This window comes from Apostichopus japonicus, chromosome 13, assembly GCF_037975245.1.
Source record: "Apostichopus japonicus isolate 1M-3 chromosome 13, ASM3797524v1, whole genome shotgun sequence".
NCBI classification, from domain to species: Eukaryota; Metazoa; Echinodermata; class Holothuroidea; order Aspidochirotida; family Stichopodidae; genus Apostichopus; species Apostichopus japonicus.
The window spans coordinates 3494372-3516252 of record NC_092573.1 but is presented as its reverse complement, the minus strand read 5'-3'; the positions used below and the strand labels follow the sequence as shown (position 1 = coordinate 3516252).

General features: G+C 34.7%; 1 protein-coding gene across 2 annotated transcripts in view; it reads left to right on the top strand.

Annotated features, from left to right (window-relative positions):
- The window catches only part of LOC139978599 (small conductance calcium-activated potassium channel protein 3-like), a 129283-nt gene extending 120650 nt beyond the window's left edge, over positions 1 to 8633 (top strand). The window contains exon 9 of one of the 2 annotated variants that reach the window (XM_071988937.1): positions 5004 to 8633. In XM_071988937.1, the coding sequence (XP_071845038.1) occupies positions 5004 to 5519 (516 nt within the window). In that variant the 3' untranslated portion in view covers positions 5520 to 8633. Of the gene's footprint in view, positions 1 to 2419; positions 3396 to 5003 lie in introns of those variants that run through there. The other variant, XM_071988938.1, reaches the window with a different exon arrangement.
- The last annotated feature ends 13248 nt before the right edge of the window (positions 8634 to 21881 follow it).

Sequence of the window (21881 nt, the reverse complement as noted above, 5' to 3'; positions counted from 1 at the left end):
CTGAAACTCTTTGCATGACTGAATGATGGTGTCGGTGTCAACACTGCTAACATTTTTACCATGGAAATGTGAAAAGATAAAATAAAGAAAAGGTAAAATATTTCATATGCTACTAGCACTAAATGACACCACAAACAAAACTTAAAACTGGGATGGTTCACAAACAGAGTATATATTTTCTTCTAACTGCTTAGGGTGGGATGGATGGGGATGGGTAGGGGTGCGGACGGGTAGGGGTGGGGATGGGTAGGGGAGGGTGTTCATTACAGAGATCTGTATCATATGACCTTAAGATGGTTGGGTTGGGTTCGTGTCTCCTTCAAACACAACCAGCTGTTTGTTTGTTATTTAGAAAACAGACGATGACGATACGGCCTTCATAATCGACGTTGATGGATCACAGTCTGATTAAATATGTCTTTGTGTCCTTCATGAAATATTATTAAAAACAAAATGCGCAGACTTTTACCACAATAATATATCATTGCACTGCATGTACCAACTGAGATCGAATTATATTTATAGCAAACAGAATACTTACAAGAACATATATATATATATATTGATATGATGTTTTCTTGGAGCTGGTATTTATGAAGTTATAACTATTGCAATGTTATGTTAGTGATTTAATACATACTGTTTATATACCAAGTAGACTGGGTTCTTCCAGACATATATAAAGGCATTCGATATTCAAAATACAACAAAACGAAAGGCACTTGATTGATACGGATGCAATTAAGTGGCCGAGATTTCTTTAGCAAGAAGCGTCCAGAAAAGCCCAAGTTATAAAGCTTGGTTAAATTCAAAAAGGTTCACCTTAACTTGTGAGATGAACATTAAAAGCTTTTCCTTTTATCCGGCTACCCTGGATTAAATGTTGTTGAACTTTGCAAAAGGGGGCCTATCTTTTTCTCTCAAGCAAAATTGAAAGGTGTGTGCAGGTTTCTTGGAAGAGCTGTTCAAATACATATAAAACCTTTTTTGTGTGAGACGGCTGTTCATTGTCTTCAACTACCGCATAATTAAGGGGATAATTACAGGTTGGTGCTGATTTCACGTCTAAATGAACTATTGAACTCGACAGAAATCAACGTGAAAGGTCATCTAGAAGTTAAAATGTATTTAATTGCTAGCAGCAGGCTAGGCAAGCTTAGGGTTAGGTCATACATTTAATGCAGTAGCTTTTTATTTTCTCCGTGTGATATGTCACCAGCTCCTTGACTAAAACACAGGCACACACTACGCACTTGCCGGCTTTTTCATTGCTGTTTCTTGTTTTCCCTTTTTATTTTATCTTTCACGCTAACTTACTTCAGTTTCAGGTTGTATTAAAAGTTACTAAGATGAGAGCCTTTGGTCAAGATGACGGAATTAATTATTTCAAATTTTAGTTGTTCCAATACCGTTAGACTGCAGGCCATAATCGTGAACTAATAAACCAAGCTGCAATCTGACAGACTTTTTTAAAGCAGAACTAACACTCTATTTCGTGGAACTAGTACCCTCCCGTGCAGACTAGTACTCTATTTCGTGGAACTAGTATTCTCTCATGCATTTTCAAGATTATTCTAAACTAACCATGACTTGCGCCCAAAACAGACATCAGGCTACCAAGCGCATATCCATAGCGGTGTTGGTGTGTACTTACCTCCCCTCCCTTACTTACATGGTTACAAATTTGAAGGATATTTTTAAATATATATATATCCACATTGCAACATTAAACCCATTACTGGTTGTCTTTAGTTCTTGCGATTCCATTTGATTTGCATTCTTATACAAATGTTGTATTACGAGGGTGACAACATTTTTCTTTCTTTTATTGTAACTTCTGGTAGAATGATGTAGAAACCAGCTTTAAGAAATCCATGAGTTGACATCTCTGTCTCAGAAGTTAATTGATTAATTGACAATAGTTTCTAAGTTTAACTGCATGTCATTGGTGTATCTTGCTTTATGTGTTTATAAGTGTATGTGGCCACTTCGAGCCCTCGGAAACGGGAAACAATAATTTTGTGTTTGAGCAAGAAATGAATCAGAACAGAATCAAACGAAGCAAAAACAGACATAAAAATGAAAATTTGAAAATCAAATTTTTCCACCGAGCAAGATGACTCTAAAAGAGGCAAAAAGAACAATACAAAATTCTAAATAAATTCAACCAAAAAAAAAAAAAAATCTAAATTTCTTCATGACATCCCGCGTTCGTTTCCTTATCATCGCGGGCTCACTGTGGCCCCATTCATTATCTTGAATTTAAAAATAAGATCACCCTTATTGTCACCATCATCTTCATTACCTCAATCATCACCATAAACCTATCAATATCTCTACAATCAAATACCGAGATCATTTTTCCGACCGTTTCTTACATTTCATTCGGCAATTCCATGCCTTGCCTCCTCCATTTCAGCCTCTTCTCGCACATGTTTCCCGTGCTGAAATGGCCATGTACACTTCCAAACCACCAGTGGTTTATATTCATGTAGGTAAAATAATAATAATAATAACTAGTCATATTCTATAAGTATATGCATCGAGAGTTATGTGTGCCGCTGATACCAGTATTCCAGAGCATATACTTGTGTTTGCCGCTGACACCAATAATCCACAGTTCTATATTAACTATACAAGCATGTGGCATATGAGACTCATATAACCTCTCGTGCATGTACAGCAGCTCCTTCTACTTACTATATAACCTTTGGCCTTTTAACTATTGTTTTTTTCAGTTTTGATGCTTCCTTGACTTTTATTAATTGTTCTATTTAATTAACCAACAAAATTACTTTTTTTCTTTATCAAAGTTCGCAGCAGCTTTTTAAAACACAAAAGAAGGGTTCAAAAATTAACAGCAGCAATTTTGTGTACAAGTGTAACGAAAAATCAGATTTTATCCCATAATTTAACAAACTGTGCGAAAAAATCAAAATATTAATATCCACAGGAGGTTGTAAAGAAATTTGCAAGGATATAAAGAATTGTTAAATATTTATATAATAGATGAACTGAAATAATAAGTGCTTCTTTGGAATTTGTCAATCGTAAAATCGTAAACTTTTTTCACTAATATTGAGATAGAGGCTGAAGACTGCAATCAATTATAAATGGGGTTTTCATTGTTCAATAAGTTGTAATAAAGGATTGCTATTTTGTGAGAGCAGCCCTCATTCAGTGTGTTAGCTGATCACTTTTAACTTGAAGATAAATTGTGGGATAAAATTAACATATATTGGAGTCTTTATTTTATTGCTTTACTTTTTGAAACGGGGAAAATTGCGACTCTTCTTTGTGTTTTATGCTTCTTCATTTTATTTTTGGCGTGAGCTAATAGATAATCAATAAAATATCGAATACAGAGTTTATTTTGGCTTGTTCACTTTAATTTGCATATATATATTTATAATTTCATGGTTAAAGTTGTTTTTATGTTTTTTTTTTAAATTTTCGTTTGCTTGTTAAAAATGATAGTGTTATGAAATCTATTAGCAAGTATTTCTAGATAACTATTATTTTCTTTTATTTTTTTCTTTTTTGAACTCTTTCATCTTTGTTTATCTATCTTTCTTATATTTCTTTTCTTTTTAATTTCTTTCTTGTTAATTGAAGAATGAAACACCAAGTGAGGTTTAACGAGTAGAATTTTAGTACTAACCCTTGCTCGGTGCCCGTTATGCAATGCTTAACAGAGTTAAAAAGCATTGTTTGTTTTTTTAAACAGAATTTATCTTACTTTCTTAAACTTTCCTTTTCTCAATCGTTTGAATAAATTTAATGTTGTTTGCATTCAAACATATCAATTAGAATTTGTAAATGTTGATTCAATACCATGAATCAAACACAGAACAAGTTGAGTTAAAAATTGTCAATGATAATATTAATATGCTACTTTTCAGAGCAAATATTCACAAGAATGCTTGTCTGTATATATCATGCTGTAAATGGCACAAGATAGTAAAATGATTCATGTTTTACTTGTTAAGCGTATTATAAGAAAAACTAAATAATGTTTTTTGAGAGAGGTTGATATCCTCAGTAGGTAACGCAGGACTAGGCTATAAACCATCCAGGGAAACTGTTGTTTAAATATTCAAGGTTTATATATCAATATTATTCATGATGTTTTTCTCAATAAACATGTCTGTAATGTTTGATTATGTTCTGCTAGCAACACTTGTGTGTATAGAGTTATACCATCCAAGCGTTTAACATCATTGCTTATGTCTGATAAACAAAGTCTATTCCCATCTTTCTTTTCTCTGGTTATCGCTGAAAATATATAATTCCTTCTGCTCCTTCTTCCTAAATTCCAATACCACGTCTTTTCCTACCTGCAAATAAACTATATTGAAAAAGCATCCCAAAAAAAATACAAAAGAAGACCAAGAAATGGATGGTAAACGGGGCTGCTGATTTGTGTATTTCTTTCGTTTCGGAAATTTCCAACATCTTGGTTCACGATTTAGGGTCAATATTTATGGTTAATAAATATTGACCCTATTTCGTGAACCAAGATGTTGGAAATTCCTGCAAAGTAGAAAATGTTATCTGCCAAAATGACCGTTTGAAGATAAGTATACCGATATTCTATTGCCGTAGTAATTATTATTGGCAACTCTTTTAACTCAAATATTTCAACGTTCATGTATCGTGTGTATGGGTGTGTGTGTGTGTTATTTCGACTGTTCTGTTTCACAGATATCAAATAGAAAATCAAATTGCAAACGTGACAGGGAAAGCCATGTTTTTGTATAATCTAACGCTACGAATTTGCTTCTTTTTTTTTTTTAATTATTATTATCCTTCAAATATCCTTATCGTTAAAGACGGTTTCATTATTGCGTAATAAACTCAGTTTAGCTAACTTCTTAGTTAATTTCTACTTCAATTTCCAAAATTTGCATGGTAAGATGAACGAGAGCTAAATTTAGATCATTTACATGCCGTATTTTTTGAACCATATTTCAAGTTGTTTTCCTTTAATTTCCCTCCAACAGACGCAGAACGTAATGTTTGAAATGATATCAGAAATGCATGCAAACAGAACAGCCGTTGACGAGAGAGTTACGAACTTAGAACAGAAACTAGAACGGCTGCAAAACACGGTGGAAAATCTTCCAAACTTGATCGTAGCTTGTATCCAGAGTGCCCAATTACAGTTTCATAATAACGGTAATCCAGCATTGACGAGACAGACGAATTTTCAGGTGGATCCAGAGACTATCAAACCTAATCCCCCCGACGTAGCAACGACAAGTCAACCAAATAACATGTTACAGTTACCGATCATGGCCCCTATCGATCTAAAACATAAATTAGATAAAGTACCTTTGAAGACGAGCTTAATAACGTCTAAGACGGATCCAACGGCCCGGCTTAAGCATCAAAGTTCCATGCCAGACTCTGGAAAAGGTGAGGTACTGCAGTACCCAACAGCTACGAAAGCAGTCAGCACCCCCGAGCTGACGATTGGGGTAAACCTGTCTCACAACGGAGCTCTTGCCCCACATTGACCCCGATATTTGCTGACCAGATACGGAGAAGTCATCATAAACAAACAAACAGACAAACACACCAATTGGCAAGAAAGAAGACCATCTGACCGAAGAATCTCACGGCGATAGACCGGGAGTTGCTCGTCGTTGCCAAGGCAGATAACCCACACGTCGACATGACATATGTAACACTGTGGAATGTGTCCTAGTTGCGCGAAATAAGATGCTTGGGCTGCATCGGAATATGGATTCCTGCATGGTAACGACTTCGCGGTTAGTAGATCGGTATGAAAGAGGAAGTTCAAAGAGCAATAAATTGTGTTAATTTTCAATAATAGTGTTCATATCATTAAACGAAGATTCCTGGAATGTGAAATAGTCAATACATGACAAGGATGTTGGGTAAGCCCCAAATGACGGGTGCCTACAAATAGTGGTGTTCCTTAAGCTCAATAGATTAACCATGAGCATCATGTTTACAAGGTATTCCGCAACCGAAGTTTTTCTTTTTTAATTTTTTTTTGCTTCTTCGAGGGTGCATGCAGATATTATGCCAGGCCTTAGTTTGAGTCGTGCATGTAAACGGCCAATTTATTGTTACAAAGCTGAAGGATTAAGGCTCTAACAAACATCTTAGCTACAATGATTCTGATTGAAAACGACTACGTGAATCGTAAATTGAAGTTTCAAAACTCAATGTGAAATTTCATAAAAATATGACAATGTTTTTATACATCCCTTCGGCTTCGTTCTAACGCGAATGATGGCGTCCATTCAAGGTGTATTTTCCAAATGCAATTATGTGATATTTAAATAAGTTCACTGACAGTGGTTGATAGCATTACATCGTTAAAGGCTAATAACTTTGACGTCACCATGACCTGATGAAATGTAAGGCCAAGCACAAGATGTTTGCTTGTGATATCTTAGTGTTACCAAAGGCTTTCATACGAGATGTTTGCTTACAAAAACGTTATATATTGCTAAGAATGCGGATAAATTAATATAAGGTAAGGTTTTATTGTTTAAAAGTGAAATTAGCTTATGATGGCTCAGTTTGCACAGGAAATAGGATTTAACTACCTGGTCACGTTTTAATAACTGTTGCTAGGTTACAACACTGCAAATTGTCCCTTTATTTTCTCTACTCTATATACTATAGCATGGTGCATAGTAAAACAGGATAATTTTCTTCAAAAACATTGATCCATTCAAGTTTTCCAGTCCAGGACCGTTTTTAAGTGATTGACATTTACAAACGTTGTGGGAAAAAATAGTTATAATGAACAAATTAGACCTATATTTCCCATCTCTCTGTGATATGTGATATATTTATAGAAGTCGTTTTAGTTGGTTGCATATGGAGCATATGACACATATAGAGCAAAGCTTCATATTTTCTACCCTTAACAAATATAAAACAGCGATGGCTGCATTCTTTGTCGCCAAACTGAATCGTTTTCATAATCATTATAACTTGGATGAAATTGGGATGCAGTCACTGCAAATAGATTATGCTGGGCTTTCGCCATACTCAAAAGCTCAATGATAGCCAACCATGCATCAATTTTGACTCTTAAAACTTCTCATAGGAAACGAATCGAGACCTGTTTCATTTTGATTGAATTGATGTCCCAATATTCTATTACATATAATTAAACGAAGCGTTTACGCAGTAGCTGATATTTCTTTGCGATGACTAATTGTAACAGCTCAAAATTCATCAGCTCTCTTTTCTCCTCCATATACAAGCAGCAAATAGTAGGTTTAGCCGTTGATGAAAGATGTCCCCTCAATTAAAGCAAATCTGTCATTCAGAAGCCTTTTGTTTAACAAGATATGTTTATTAATAGTCAGTTTGCTTAAATCAGTTTGATTATGGTTTATTTAAACCGCTTCAAGTAGTAAGTGAGTGGATCGGTGTCTTTTTGACGATTTACCGTATATCGTCTTAAAGCTGTCACATCAAAGAGTGATTCCAATTATTAAACTTTGAAACGGAGAGACAATAATAATAACTCTTTGTGCAGCTTTGATTAAAAACAAAAGATGTTTCCTATCCAGCGTTTTAACTTGATTTTGTTATTTGATACTGGCATCCCATAATGATGTTTTTTAATAAAACTTGTAAAGAGTCAATTTCCTTTTAAATTATGATTTGAAGCAGAAATCTGAGGTTAATGTTATTAATGATTTTACATGCAAAGTGAATTGTTAAAGGACATACTCAATACGTTTTGTAACATGAATTATCTTTAACCCATGAACTTTTAAAAAAAAGAGAAAAGATATGACGCTGTCGCATTTGATCAATGGTAATCTCATTTTGAATACCACGTGATTCGTTATATTTAACTTGCGAACCAAACACAGGAAACCTGTCCTAGCCTAAGTGCTATTCAACCACAGACGTATCATTTACCAGTTCATTGAACTAGATAATTGAGAAGAAAGATATATATATATATATATATGTCTAGGTAAAAAATTGGCTTTTAAGATTGATGAGACACCACATTTTGCAATCCCAAAAATAGAAAGTACACTTCTCCCACTACGTTAGTAAATATTTAGTGAACAATGAAAGTGCTTCAATAGCAAAAAAAAAAAAGGAAAAGAAGAGAAACAAAGATCAAACACGTCACAGCGTTTGACGTGATTCATGGAAGACATGAATATTCATATTGTGATTATAGTAATTGAAAAGAATGAGAACCTTTAGCTATACCGATACCTTTATTAACTTCGTGTTACGAATTGTTGATAACTCTAGGTCATAGCACCTTCTCTTTTTTGTTTGGTTAACAGGATGAAGTTATATGTGAGTCTTGCCGCCTTCACACACATGTAAAATGTGTTATGCATTGGATAAAGACTTCATATGTGTTGTTGCTAACAGATGTAATACTTCTACCAATTACAATGCGTTAATACAATAAGTGATGCGGGTTAGCGGTTTAAAGGTGATATGCATTGTGACCGAACTTCAGATTAAGAAATATATGTATGAAAAGAATTCTTTCCTCATACATATGCATGAAATCATCACGTTCATTCTTAAACAAACAAATCAGTTTACTAAAAACTAGAGGTCAAACGGTAACTTGGAAAGCACTCAGTGAGAATACCATATTGAAGAAAAATCCCCTTAAATTCCCCGTGGAAAACGTGGCAATGATTTTTAACTGCACGGACTCCGTTTGTTAATTTGCTTCTGCCTATCAGTTCCTATTTACGATTATGATTATGAGTTATGAGTTATGATTATTTTCATGGAAAGTAATTAACGTTTGCATCGTTTTCTGGCAAGACGTGTGTTCATAAAGGTGTTCAAAGTTCACTTTGTTGAAGCAGTCGCGATTAGAAGCAAGTCTAGTAATAAGCCACTGGGTTTATAAATACGGACTTACGAAGCAGTATGAGAAAATATAAGAAATGGAAATTATTGAAAGTTGCGGGTGCTAATGTAAGTGGAAGTAAAGGTCATTTATTAATAACGTTTTTTTTATACTTTTAACATTCCTGTTGATCACGTGGTTTTACCCCATTAACTATATATTCACCATTCGTGCCTGTGTTACTGCGTGTTATGTTCATTTAATGTCTCTGTTTAATTAGTCTTTGTTCATGTCCAACAATCAATTAACAAGAACATTCTTCAAGACAAAATGTAGTCAACCATAACTAGGCACATGTTAAATAATATGTTTTTTAAGACAGCGTTGACATATTTTAGCTTGTACTCTCATAACGCCATTGTAAACTTAAAGGCTATGGCCAATGCGCATCCCTACCCCGTTATACAATTGAATCGTATTTTTGCCATTTGTTTTAAATCTTAGAAATATCCTTTTGTAATCGATTTGTTTTTCTTGCTCTTTCCAAATTTGATTTGCATAAATATTCCTCCGCCACCCCCCCCCCACCCTCATCTTTTTATGCTCATTGTCATTAAAACATCGTACTTTGATCCCGAAACGTAATTTTAGTTAAAACTGCGAAATATGATATGAATGTTACTTATAATGTTTAATGACGTAGCATATCAGTGATAGCATTGATTGATCTTCGTACGAGAAGTCACTATGAAAGGTTCTCGGTAAATTAACGATGTCATCATATTTTGGTTTTCTCCATTGGCTAGAGTCTCATAGAAAACTACACGAAACGCAAATGGTACGTATCATTGCTTGCTTGAGAAGTAAATGCCTATTTATTATTGTCATTTTTCATTCTTTTCCTGAGAATACTTTAGTTGCAATATATCCATTTTATACAAAAATTATCATACAATTATAATACAATTGTAAATACACATCCAGGGTAAATTTGAACAGACAGAGAACATGCCTATGTATCGTTTTACTGATTTGGCGAAACCAAGAAAATACAAGAAAATAGCTTAAAAAAACTACTTTTATAATCTTCGAGTAGATAAAAAGAAAAAAATTGCATTTTCTATAGTATTATTCTAAACTTGCCTTTATCACTGATGTAGAGTTTTTATGTAGAACTTTTATTTCAGAACTGAATGGATGTGTGGCGTAGAAAATAAATATAATTTATGGCATTTGTAATTGTCTTATAGAAACGCCTTTCCTTCTTACGAAACAGTACCCTTCTTTTTAACAGTATAATCTAAGAAAATAACATTGTTTATGTGAATAGCTGTTGAAATTGCCATGCAATATAATATATTTAATTCAAGAAAATATTTATTAATGTAAAAGAAAAATAGTGTTTTTTTTGCGAAGTCCTTGCTTGTGTATTATTAAGGTCGAGTCCACCGAAAGCAAGCACTCATAAAAGGGTTCTCTGAGAAAAATATATTTTGATGGATTTTTTTAATTTTTCTTTCTTTCTTCCCAATATCATGACAAGCAAGGCTGATAGATTCAGAAAATTGCATTATGCATCTTTCTTGAAAAAAATTAATATATTATTCCTGATTATCGTGTCCTTCTTATTATGATTGCCTCCAATGTCTTGTTCATGGGAATTAGTCAAACCAAAGTGCTCGTGGGTTTTATTTTGAAGACTTTCACCCTACAGACGTTATATTTCCCCGTTTTTTGGCACTTTGCAAGGTCATTTTAAGGTTACAGTCGTTTTAAAATTCCATTTGTGCAGATATAGGAATTTACGTCACTTGTATTTCTGGTATTGTTTATTTTTAAATATTCTAGTGGTGAAAAGCATAGGCAGCGATAAATTATTTTAAAAGTAAAAACGTACTTTCATTCTGAAAGATAAGATAAAAAAGGGATTATCTATGGCGGCCAAAGTGTTTTATAATTTATAATTCGCAGCCACGCTATAACAGACCGGATACGCATGCATACGCATGCGTACATTTCATTGTTATTATATTCATCAATCCCTCCCTCACACGCAACTCCTTTTGCAGTTTGCATTAGTGGTTACCACAATTAAGTGAAGTAATAATTTAACCCTCTTTCCCTCTGGAAAGTAAACTTTGATTTTGATACTCTATTTCTTTTTACTCATGTGCGATAAGATTGTTCATAACATTACATTAATGTAACATGTGAAACAACAATCACAGATGGTGAATTTTATCTTCTTCCATAGCAGAAACAAATGACAAATCTTGTTAACCCATCTTTCTCATCTTGAGTCATTTTGGGTATTAGAAACGTTATTGATGTAATATAGAATATTAAATATCCACGTGAGTACAGCTTATCACGCTAATAATAGTCTGTATGAGAATAATCAAATTGTTTCCATGGGTGAATGTATATTATTTTTATTATTTAAAAAGAAAATCTTTCCCAGTCTTAAGTTACGTGACCTATTTTCCTCCATTAGTCATAACTAATAAATATACCAACAAGCCGTGGCGTCGTAATTTGGTAAAGGCCTTCCTTATCATCAAATTTAGGATACACCATCAAAGTAATTTTTGTTTACTCGTAAAAGGTTTAGAAACATTATTTTTCAGGCGTTGTCAACGACGGGGGGGGGGGGGGGGATACTACTATCTATTTTACTGACCTAGATGAGGGCATTTTAGTTTCAACCAAGTGTTTCATGCATGTTTACAGCACTTCTACATATTTTTCTTACACGTAGACTAGGCCACTCAAAAATTGTATTCAAATCAAGGGTGTTTGTCCACGACCTGGAGTGAACCCTCCAATGTCTTTTATTGACTGGGATGAGGGCATTTTAGTTTCTACCGAGTGTTTCATGCATGGTTACAACACTACAACATATTTTTTCTTTCACGTAGACTATAGGCCACCCACAAATTTGTATTCAAATTCCATTTTATTTTAACACATGTAGAGTGTCCGATAATCATATTGTGATATCACATGCCATAGAACTGGATGAGTATATTAGGGGAACATTAGTTAAGACAGTTACGGAAATCTGAAATTGAACAGTACAAAAAAACTCATCCATGCTTTTATTTTACCAAAATCAATATACCTCCTTAAAGCTGCTTGTTTGTTGTTGTTTTGTTGGTCTCACTGGTTAATTAGCTTTCTAATTAGCTTTCTATCAGTAATATCCTTAACGAATTGAGAGAGAAATATAAATATCCCGTGTGACATAGTATGGCTGTAAGAACACAGTAGATATGTTATATTCATGTTCATTATTACATTACAAAATATTTCATTCAAGCATGGTATAATTATGTTCTTTAAACAATAGCATGCATACCATTATTGACAAAACAAACGGTCTTGGTTATATTTTTGTGCCTGTAGTTAATACAGAGTGAGAATTGGATAGGTTCTATCATAATAATATTTGGTATATAAGTGTATTGTCTTAAAGGCTTGCTTACGCTATGACGTAATGGGAAGCACATTATTTTAAGAGGACCCAGACATGTTTTTCTTCTTTTTTTTCAAATATTAATTTACTTCGATTTGAAATATTAAATGATCGGTTTGCTCCTTATCAATTAACAAAGAAAGTAATCCAAGTTTACAGGAGAAATCTGCCACGTCATTCGTTAGTTTTTCATCAAAGTTGCATTTTATATATATATATATATATATATAAGAAAGAAAATAACCCAAGTTTACAGGAGAAATAACTGCCACGTCATTCGTTAATTTTTCATCAAAGTTGCATTGGACACATGCAAATATTCATTCATTTCATTTCATTTCCTTAGGTATACAAAAGCGAACAAGGCGAAATTATCATGCTTTGCTAAATTAATTAAATCAAATTAACATGGCTTTTATATCTATGATTAGGCTGGTTTGATTGTTTAAAGGTTTTCTGTTTGATTGTTTACATCAATTGACACCAACGTCATTCATGGTACTTTGAATTATTAAACTTAGTGTAAGGTACAGTAATAGTTAAAGTGTATGCAAGACTCTTGTTTGAGTACCTGGTATAAGCACGATTTAATCAAGAATATATGTATTTTTACCTTAATTGCATTGAATAGATCGCAGATTCAATCCAAATACAGGTATCATATACACAAACAATCCTTAGAACAATATATAAACCCCTAAATAATAGCAGTATTTTCTAACAAACAAAAAACCAATGCTTTATTGTCTTAAAATTCAAAGGAGAAAAATTAAACTCTTTTACTCTCCAAGTTTAGGTTTAAAACCTTTTTAATTTCTTCTAATTCTTAGCCGTTCAGATGTTATAAAGACCTTCAGGGAATCTGATAAAATTCTGTTTTAAGCATTTTCGTGGGTGAATTGCTAAGTAGCTTATATTTTGTTAGTTTAAGTTATTTTGCTTTCACTAAATATCTCCATCTCTGATTCAATTGGCAACGTTGCGTACTGGGATTGCGTAAGAAACTTACACAAGGTCGTTTATTACAGCCATTTACAAATGTTGCATGTACTAGTACTTTACAAATCCGAAAAAGTTTGTAAAGCATTCTTAAAGCAGCAGGCCTGTTTCGAATTAACGCTATCCATTTGGCGTTAAGGTAACTTTGCTAAAAATAGAGCATGACATCATGAGTAACCAAGTGTAAACAGACGTATATACGTCATCATATCATATGTTTCAATGTATGTAGTCTATCTATCATGTAAACATGTTTTTAATAAAATAAATGAAATGTTTGTGACAAGTACGCCCATTTTTGGTGTAGCGAAAGCTGCACACGTAATCCTGTTCTGGTATATATTCGTACCTGTTTATTATAAACAAAAAAAGTATCAATTATTTTAAAACAAAATATTGCAGCTTTTATCTTTCAGTATATGGATATGGTGTATATATAAAATATCTATATATATATAGTTGGGTACATTGTGTATTGTATACCAAAATCTTTAATAAAATTACAACTTGATCGATGTACATATAACTATAAAGGAAACAGGGCCGGGGTATGTTTTTGATAATAAACCACAAGTGAAAAAGGAAAAAGGAAAACCATAATTGTGTCTTATTCTCATTATTGAATTCATTCTTTCAGCTTTGTGATGGAGTAATGATAGGCATGCGCAGTACGAGCACCATATATTATGGATTGTAGATCTATTCGCCTACAATACAGACATCAGAAATTATGTTTGTTTTAAGGGCCCTCTTTTATAGACCTACCCGGACCGTAACGAGTAACCCTGAGTTGAGGGGGCACCGACGGTTTAAGGAGGGTCACCAACAACAAAGTGGGGGGGGGGGGGTGGCGTGTCCTATGTGTCCGATCCTGGATACGTCCTGTATTAACCCATGCACCTACAGCCCATAGCTGTCCATTATTTATCACATGTACACTCATGACTTATTCGAGGGTATCCTGGTCTGCCTTTAGGTACCTCTCAAAACACACATCTCTCTATACTACTGTATGAAAATTAAACATTTCGTGGAACTTATCCCTGTGAATTCACTGTGCATGAAAACCCTGAATTTTGACCCCCAAAAATATGCACAATGTATCTCAATTATGCGAGTACCTGCAAGGTACTTTCAAAATAGCACGTACACACTACATCACGATGACGTCAACCGATTGGTCTTGTAAGTCTTGTCTGAAACAACAGCACAGTTTGTAACTAAGGCTATTAATAGCAGCGAACTGGTCTTGTACCCATCAAGAACCAATGCCTAACCAATTGTGCTATGTACAATATATTTATATATATATATATATATATATATATATATATATATATATATATATATATATATATATATATATATATATATTTATATATATATATATTTATATATATATATATATATATATATATATATATATATAAATATATATATTTATATATATATATATATATGTATATATATATATATTTATATATACATATATATATATATATAGGCCCTATATATATATATATATAGGCCCTATATATATATATATATACCATAGTAATAATAACAACAGATACAATCAAAACAGCCCTCATCCTTAATCCGCTATTATTATCTCGATAACATAAACGTGTTCTGACGTCACGATGTTTGGCAGTAATTAGTTTTGTTTATCACAGACATCAGCGACAACTATTGGGGCATGAAGGACACATAATATCTCGTTTGAAAAATAATAATAATAAAAATGATAATAGGCTGCTATTCGCCCAGATCAGTACGTAAAACGGAAAAACGTATAGACCTATACACAACTGGTATATCAATTTAGAATTACATTCGTGTTTTGAAATATTTGGCTTTCTCGAGACTGGAAGATTCTTGACTGAATTCCTTTCTTCAACGGGTTGTGATACTTGGTGGAATAATGTTAAGTAATCCACATTGTTTAACAGAATATCCAATATTCATCGCTGTGTTATTATATTGGACTACTAGATAACTTATCTCGGCACACAAACCCTTTGGTCTTTCCTAGAAACAGCAAACCTTCTTCAAAACCTTCAAGGGAACTCTCCATTTTAAAAATGTTGTTGTTTATTGCTCCTCGCGAATTGATGCGTTTGAATACCTTTCTCGTCCATTTTCATACTAAAGATCTGGTTATATCATGTCGCATGTACGTTGTTAGCATCAATAGGTTAATGGTACTGTGTTTACGTAAAAGAGAATAGAGCAAGAATTCTGTCTCTGGACATACGGGCTTTTTAGTCACACTTAATAGACTAACCCACCGATGCATATTCATATCGTGTGTACAATGGTTACCGTTACAGACAACGATCAATTGCATTATTTTATTAACTGAGCTGAAAAATCTTAACTTTGACCCCTTTGAAGCTTTCATCGAGATTTTGCAGACCATCTTTAAGGTGCCCAGTAATGTGTAAAACATTAAATTTTAAATAAAAGCTTTGAACGGGAGAATAGTGTAGCAAAATCAATGAATCTCTGTGAACGCACGATCTGTGCACATAGTGCATTAAATGGTGAGTATATTCTATCCTAGAATGAATTCAGGTATAGGTATGTATGATACTCTAACCTTGAAGCTTACAGCCACACAATACCCCAACCCACGTCACGATCTTATTATGTCCCGTTATTAAATTAATTATGGCGTCCTCCCGGGAACTACCATAATGGTTTTAGCATGGACGGTATAGGCTCCTAATTTACAAATATTCCCAACAAACTACAGTTAGTCCTGTGTGAATGCAACCTAAATGATAATGAATTTACTTTCTTCACGGATAGTCGCTCATTCGGAAGGAAATCCTTGCTTTCTCTCTTCGACACTAGGCTAATTTAGAAATTGCTTATTGTTATCTATACTGAAACGATATCGTCTGTTAAACATTCACATCGATATGAATCATCTCGTGACGTCATTATGAACAGTCATAATGATGTCGAGGTCGTAAATTGCAGACATTTTGAAACTTTTGTAAAGTCTCAGCAGTCAGAAAGCAGAGTGCGACTTTTTACTGTTACTGCGCAATCTTTAAACGCTTGGCAAAAGTGGTGAAAGGCATTATGGGAGCTCCAACCATTACTCCATTTCAGTACACTGCAGCTTGAATATCCACCGAATATCCGTTTTAATAAATATTCATAAAGCAGCAATCGAATTGCTTCTAGCAAACCTGTGAAGAAAAGAAGTTGAATATTCATTAAATATCTGTTTGCGACGATGTCGGACTCACCATGTGGATGAAATTCGGAAATTACTTTACCCCAGCTTGAAAAATACAAACGAAACGTGAGTACAAACCTTTTATCTTTCGAATCGCACATTTTCCGTTTTCAAGAAGGTACTACCTCCATCGCTCGGCCGATGGTATAAAAGAAGTTTAACAATGCCTTGGGGCTAGATTTGGAGTTGTTCTAGCATTCTGGGTCGAATTAAAGTGACTTTCTTGAGGGTGCTCTTGGTCAACATCATCAACGTATCCTATCGTGGTTAATTACGTATGTACTTGTGTATGCACATTGCTATAGTGTGTAGCATAGGGTAGTGATTATAAGTATTCTACAGTGCAGTGTATTAATAATAACGGGACCGTATGTTTATGAAATATGATGTTAGCCCTCAAGGTGTAGACATTGTTTACGAATACGATGTCGTTGCCTTGAATTTTGGAGGACTTAAGTAGTTGAAAGTAGGGTAGTGCTTGGCCTATGCTGGTATTAGTTTACTGACGACTTCTGCCACTGGTGGTTGTCAGCACTGGCAATACCCCACGCCCCAGGGTCCCCCAGTAGCCTACATATAATAGTACTGCTGATATTAAACAAGGTATACTGTCTTGGTCGGCTCTGGTTAGTACTAAGTAGTTTTACCCTTGCGTGATTTCATACGGTGTACCTAGACACATAGGCCCATCTGCTAATTCTGGATCAAGTCACTGTAGGAGGATTCTTTTGTGTGTGAATTCATATTGCAGTTAATTTTGTTGTTTTGGTTGTGCATGTGCCTATTTCACTTTTTTTTATGAAGTTCGTCACCCTGTACTGCTGTAGGTTTCTGTCATTCCACTACCATGTGTTATGTAATATGGGCTTGTTGAAAGTAATCTCTGCCTGTTGCTTTTAAAAGCAATGTGAAGTCATTAGTCATGTGACTTTATATATTGTCTCCTATTATCCAACATTCTGTTAACATTTATTTTTGTTTTTCTTTCATTTTCAGGACTCTTTCTGCATCTGTGGGTTGGCTCCTATGTGGGCACTTGTCATATAGTACATGCATCAATATTTGAGAAGATTTTTTAGGCCTGCCATTGCTTCAAGTTGCTCCCTTAATGTGTTTGTTAATACAATATTCACAGTTTCAACATATATGCAAAGTGTAAAATAAAAACCCAAACATATTATCTTCATTGTCGTACATCATGTGGCAATTCACTGTGGCAAATATTGGTACAATTCCATGTGGTTGTTTTTTTTTTGTAGGTCCAGGTTGACATAATGTTGCGGTGGACTGGAAAGTCAATTGTGCATTTTTTGTTCCTTGCAGAAAGTACAGGAATCTAAGCATTCAATAAGGCTCAAGTTGATGTTTGTGTTTATGCATATGTGACACCTACCTTTCACAATTCACCATGTAGACACAATCTTATGGGTATAAGTGATCTGTTGTTCTTGGTGCTTGGTCACAGGGTCAAACATGACAAATTTCAAATAATGACAAGTCCCATTGTACTGGGACTCGGTGTGATGTTGTTTGGTGATTATACGTACATGTTATAAGGAGTAAATAACCTTATTGTTTTTGGTACTCGTCATGAAAACTAATGAGGTCACATGGTTAAAGTTAATGCTTCAAAAATATAGCAAGTCCCAGCAATTGGTCTGATTGCATTGCTGCACATTGCAGTTGTTGGCTGATGACAGGTAAATTATAATGTTTGGTAAATTGATTATGCATATTATTGAGAGGATGTGGCTTTATACTAATTTACAATACTAACATTGGCCATACCAAAACAGTTTATTCCATAGTCATTCAATTCTTTCAATTAAAATTTAATTTCACCTTTGAAGTTACATTTATAGAAATGTGTCTTTATACTGAATCTGTCGTGTTACTTTGAAGTGTTTCGAATGATTTTAAAAGAAGTCAGTATAGGCCCCAAATTATAGCACGCTATAATTGCTAGTTTTCAAAAAGTACTTTCCTTGAGGTTTTTACTCAACAAATTGTTCTCAGACATTTTTAAGGAACACACAGAATGACTGAATGTCCCAGTGAGGAAAATTTCCTCGAAGGTTGTAATAAAACCAGTTTAAGAATTTTGACCAAAGGTGACCATATATGAATATTTGGGGCCAATGCAGCAAACCTTTAATGGTAACATGTATTTTGTGTGTTTCATATAAGTTTAAAATTGAGTTTTCCTAATGAGCAACTATCAAAAAGTATAGTGTGTTGATATATTAGATGAACAGCTTAGTACTAAGTATTGTTTAACCTCTTCTCTAATTTTATGACAGATATAACTCTTTTAATGTTCCTTTTTATATGTTAAGGCAATCAGTCTTTCAGGTAAATACATTTTCCTCCAATAAGTAAAATAAATAAAAGAGAAATTCCTTTACAAGTGGTTTCCTATTTATTTCTTTGTTTGTAACAGGTGTCAGAAATTGGATCTTGTACCTCATACCACATGTCCATAAGACTGCTAATATTTAGAGCTACTTGAAGACAAACATGCTATTCTGCTCCTCTGCACCTTGAAATGCAGTCTCTTGCAAGAAAGTTATTAGAGATTTCCAGTTGTACATACTTATCCATCCCCATGCAAGTTATGCAACAATCAGATTCCTCCTGTGGGTGGGGGAGGAGGGGGGTTGTTCCTATCACTATACTTTGACTCCACCTCTCATGGGATGCTAAGGAATCTGCAGTGCAATGTTACTAGGATAAGGCTAAGCACATACAAGGAAATTAATTCGCGATGGTAACCACAGCCACAATCCTTGAATTGCATGCTCAAGTTTTCATAAGGGGTGTGATGTAGAATGCTAAGCACATCACATGTCTGAGATCCCCTCCCCCAACACACACCATCGTTGAAACGTGCAATCGAAATCTGCAGGTGTTTCTACGTCAGCTGCTACGTAGTGCTTACGTGTATCCCTACGAACTGTGGAAACGTGTTGAATGTAGAGCTGGATATGATGCTAACTTCGTTATTCATTCATTCATTTATTGATGGTTGTCTAACATCAATCGACGTAGGAAGCGGGGGGGGGGGGGGGGCTGCAGCCCCCCAACGAAAAAATGTTGTGAAAATTCGGGCAATATGCTGAGAATTTTTTCGGGCACCTACTGAAAGAAAAATAATTTGCAATGTGTTTTTCAATGGTTAAGCTGATATTATTATGATCATTATTATTGTTACGACTTCCCAATAATTATAACCAATATGGAAGGGTAATAACACGGCAAATGAATGTATGCTATTGGCATGCGATGTAATAACCGATGCATGCCTATATGATATGCACATTACAATGTTGAACGCGCGCGGAGCGCGCGAATAAGTTTGGTTACATTTTTCGGGCAAGTCGTTACAGCCCCCCCCCCCCCACCCCCAAATCAAATTGGGCTCCCACACCTATATGTCACTCGGTGCTGTGTGGACTGAATTTTGACGGGTTGTTTTCTAGCAAACTGGAATTTGACGGATGTTTTCATTTGTGGTATGGATTTATCCAAGCAAAAACCTATATAAACCTTTTATATCTGCTAAAACCGCTTATGCGTTGTTGCATTCCGGCACATACACTGTGTTCAAAGTAGAGCCATGTCAAATAAATTGTGATCGGTCGTTTTCAAGCAGACTGTGATATTTGACTGATGTTTCTATGTGTGAACTGTTTCTGAACCTTTGGTGTTTTTCTGATATTTTAAGTATTTTTTGGGTCGTTTTCATGACCGGTCGCCACGGCTTTAGCAGCCGTGACCTAAATTTCACATGTAACTTAGCGGCTTTCCTGAGAGTCATTCTGTTCGAATTTATTGCTAGTGGTAAGTCAGAAACCTTTTTTCTTAGTTTTCTGGTTGAATAAACCCTAGAATGAGATTTTACAGAAAACAACACACATTTATTTCTCGTGTCTGAGTGAACGATTACCGCTGCCAATTCAAAATTTGTGACGTCAACAAAGCTTCATAAATTCCGGTGACCCCTAGGTCAGCTTCCCGACTGTCAGTACGTGTTTGCCAAATTTAAACTTGGACCTTTTTACAGCTTACTGTACTAAAAGCTCAGTGAAAATGACAACGTTCTATGCAATTTTCATATCAATATTCATTATTTTTATTGAGTTATCTGTCATTAAACATTTTGAGCTGAATAAAATTCGCCAGATTTATTAACGAGTCCGTAGATTCTACAATCTTTAATCAAAATGTGCAAGCCCCGCCCAACAGATCATGCGCCAATCAAATATCTTGTTTTGTTTAAAACCGTTAGGCCTAGGACTACTTTCACTGTAGTGGCTGGCCTGTGTTAGGTCTCTTCTCTTGAATAGTATCTTTCTTTCGGTCTTACCGATGTAGCTTGCGAAATTGTGTCATTTCCTTCCATTGCAATGAATAAACAGGTGTTTTCAGACGTTTCCTCCATAAATTGGGTCAAAAAAGTGGACGATACGAGTACATATAGGTTACATTTGTGTAATGAACATGCTGATATGGGCGGTCGCAGTGATTTTACGGTAAGTCGTTCGCGCCATAAGGGCAACAGAAAATAAATTTCTTTCTTTCGATTGCTACAGCTTTGGTCCATTAAACCCACCTGGTCAGAGTGCATTTAGAATAAGAAACATTGAATCTACTTCGGAAGGTTGTTTTCCGAAATTCATCAGCAAACACGTATTGAGACTTTAAGGTCGAAAGTGTCGTCATCATGTCCCCGTGTAAGGTCCTCTAGCTTAGCTAAAAAAAAAAGTCGGCAAGCCAGATGAAGACTTAAACTAATATAGCGCCCTCCTTTCGTTATTTCGAGATCGTTGTCTGTAAATGGAGTCTTCTTTCTTTCAATATGACTTAGTTAGATCTTACTCACCATATAAAGTGATTTGAGCAAAGAAAAAGGGTTTTTTTTGGAGAAAAACTGGTGGACTCCCAAAGAAAGTTTCCCGATGTTTCGAGGATAAAGGTAATAGCGTTAATTGCCAGGTAAACTAATCTACCCGGTAAAAGGTATCCTGTCAAATTACAGGTGTGGTAGCATTAATACCAGATAAATAAATGGTTTATGATGACAAGGAGCATGGATGTATATACTAAAGCAAAACAATATTATCTGGCTGCTGTTTACGTTGACTATATTACCATTTGTTGATGCCATACTTAAAAATGAATGATAAAATAAAGAAACCTTCCCCAACAACAGTCCCCAACAACTTCTCATGTAATGAACGGCGGATTATGAAGAAAATCCACCGGTTTGCAATAGCAAGAATTAGCGGTACATTGAATTTATGAGGAAACTCTTG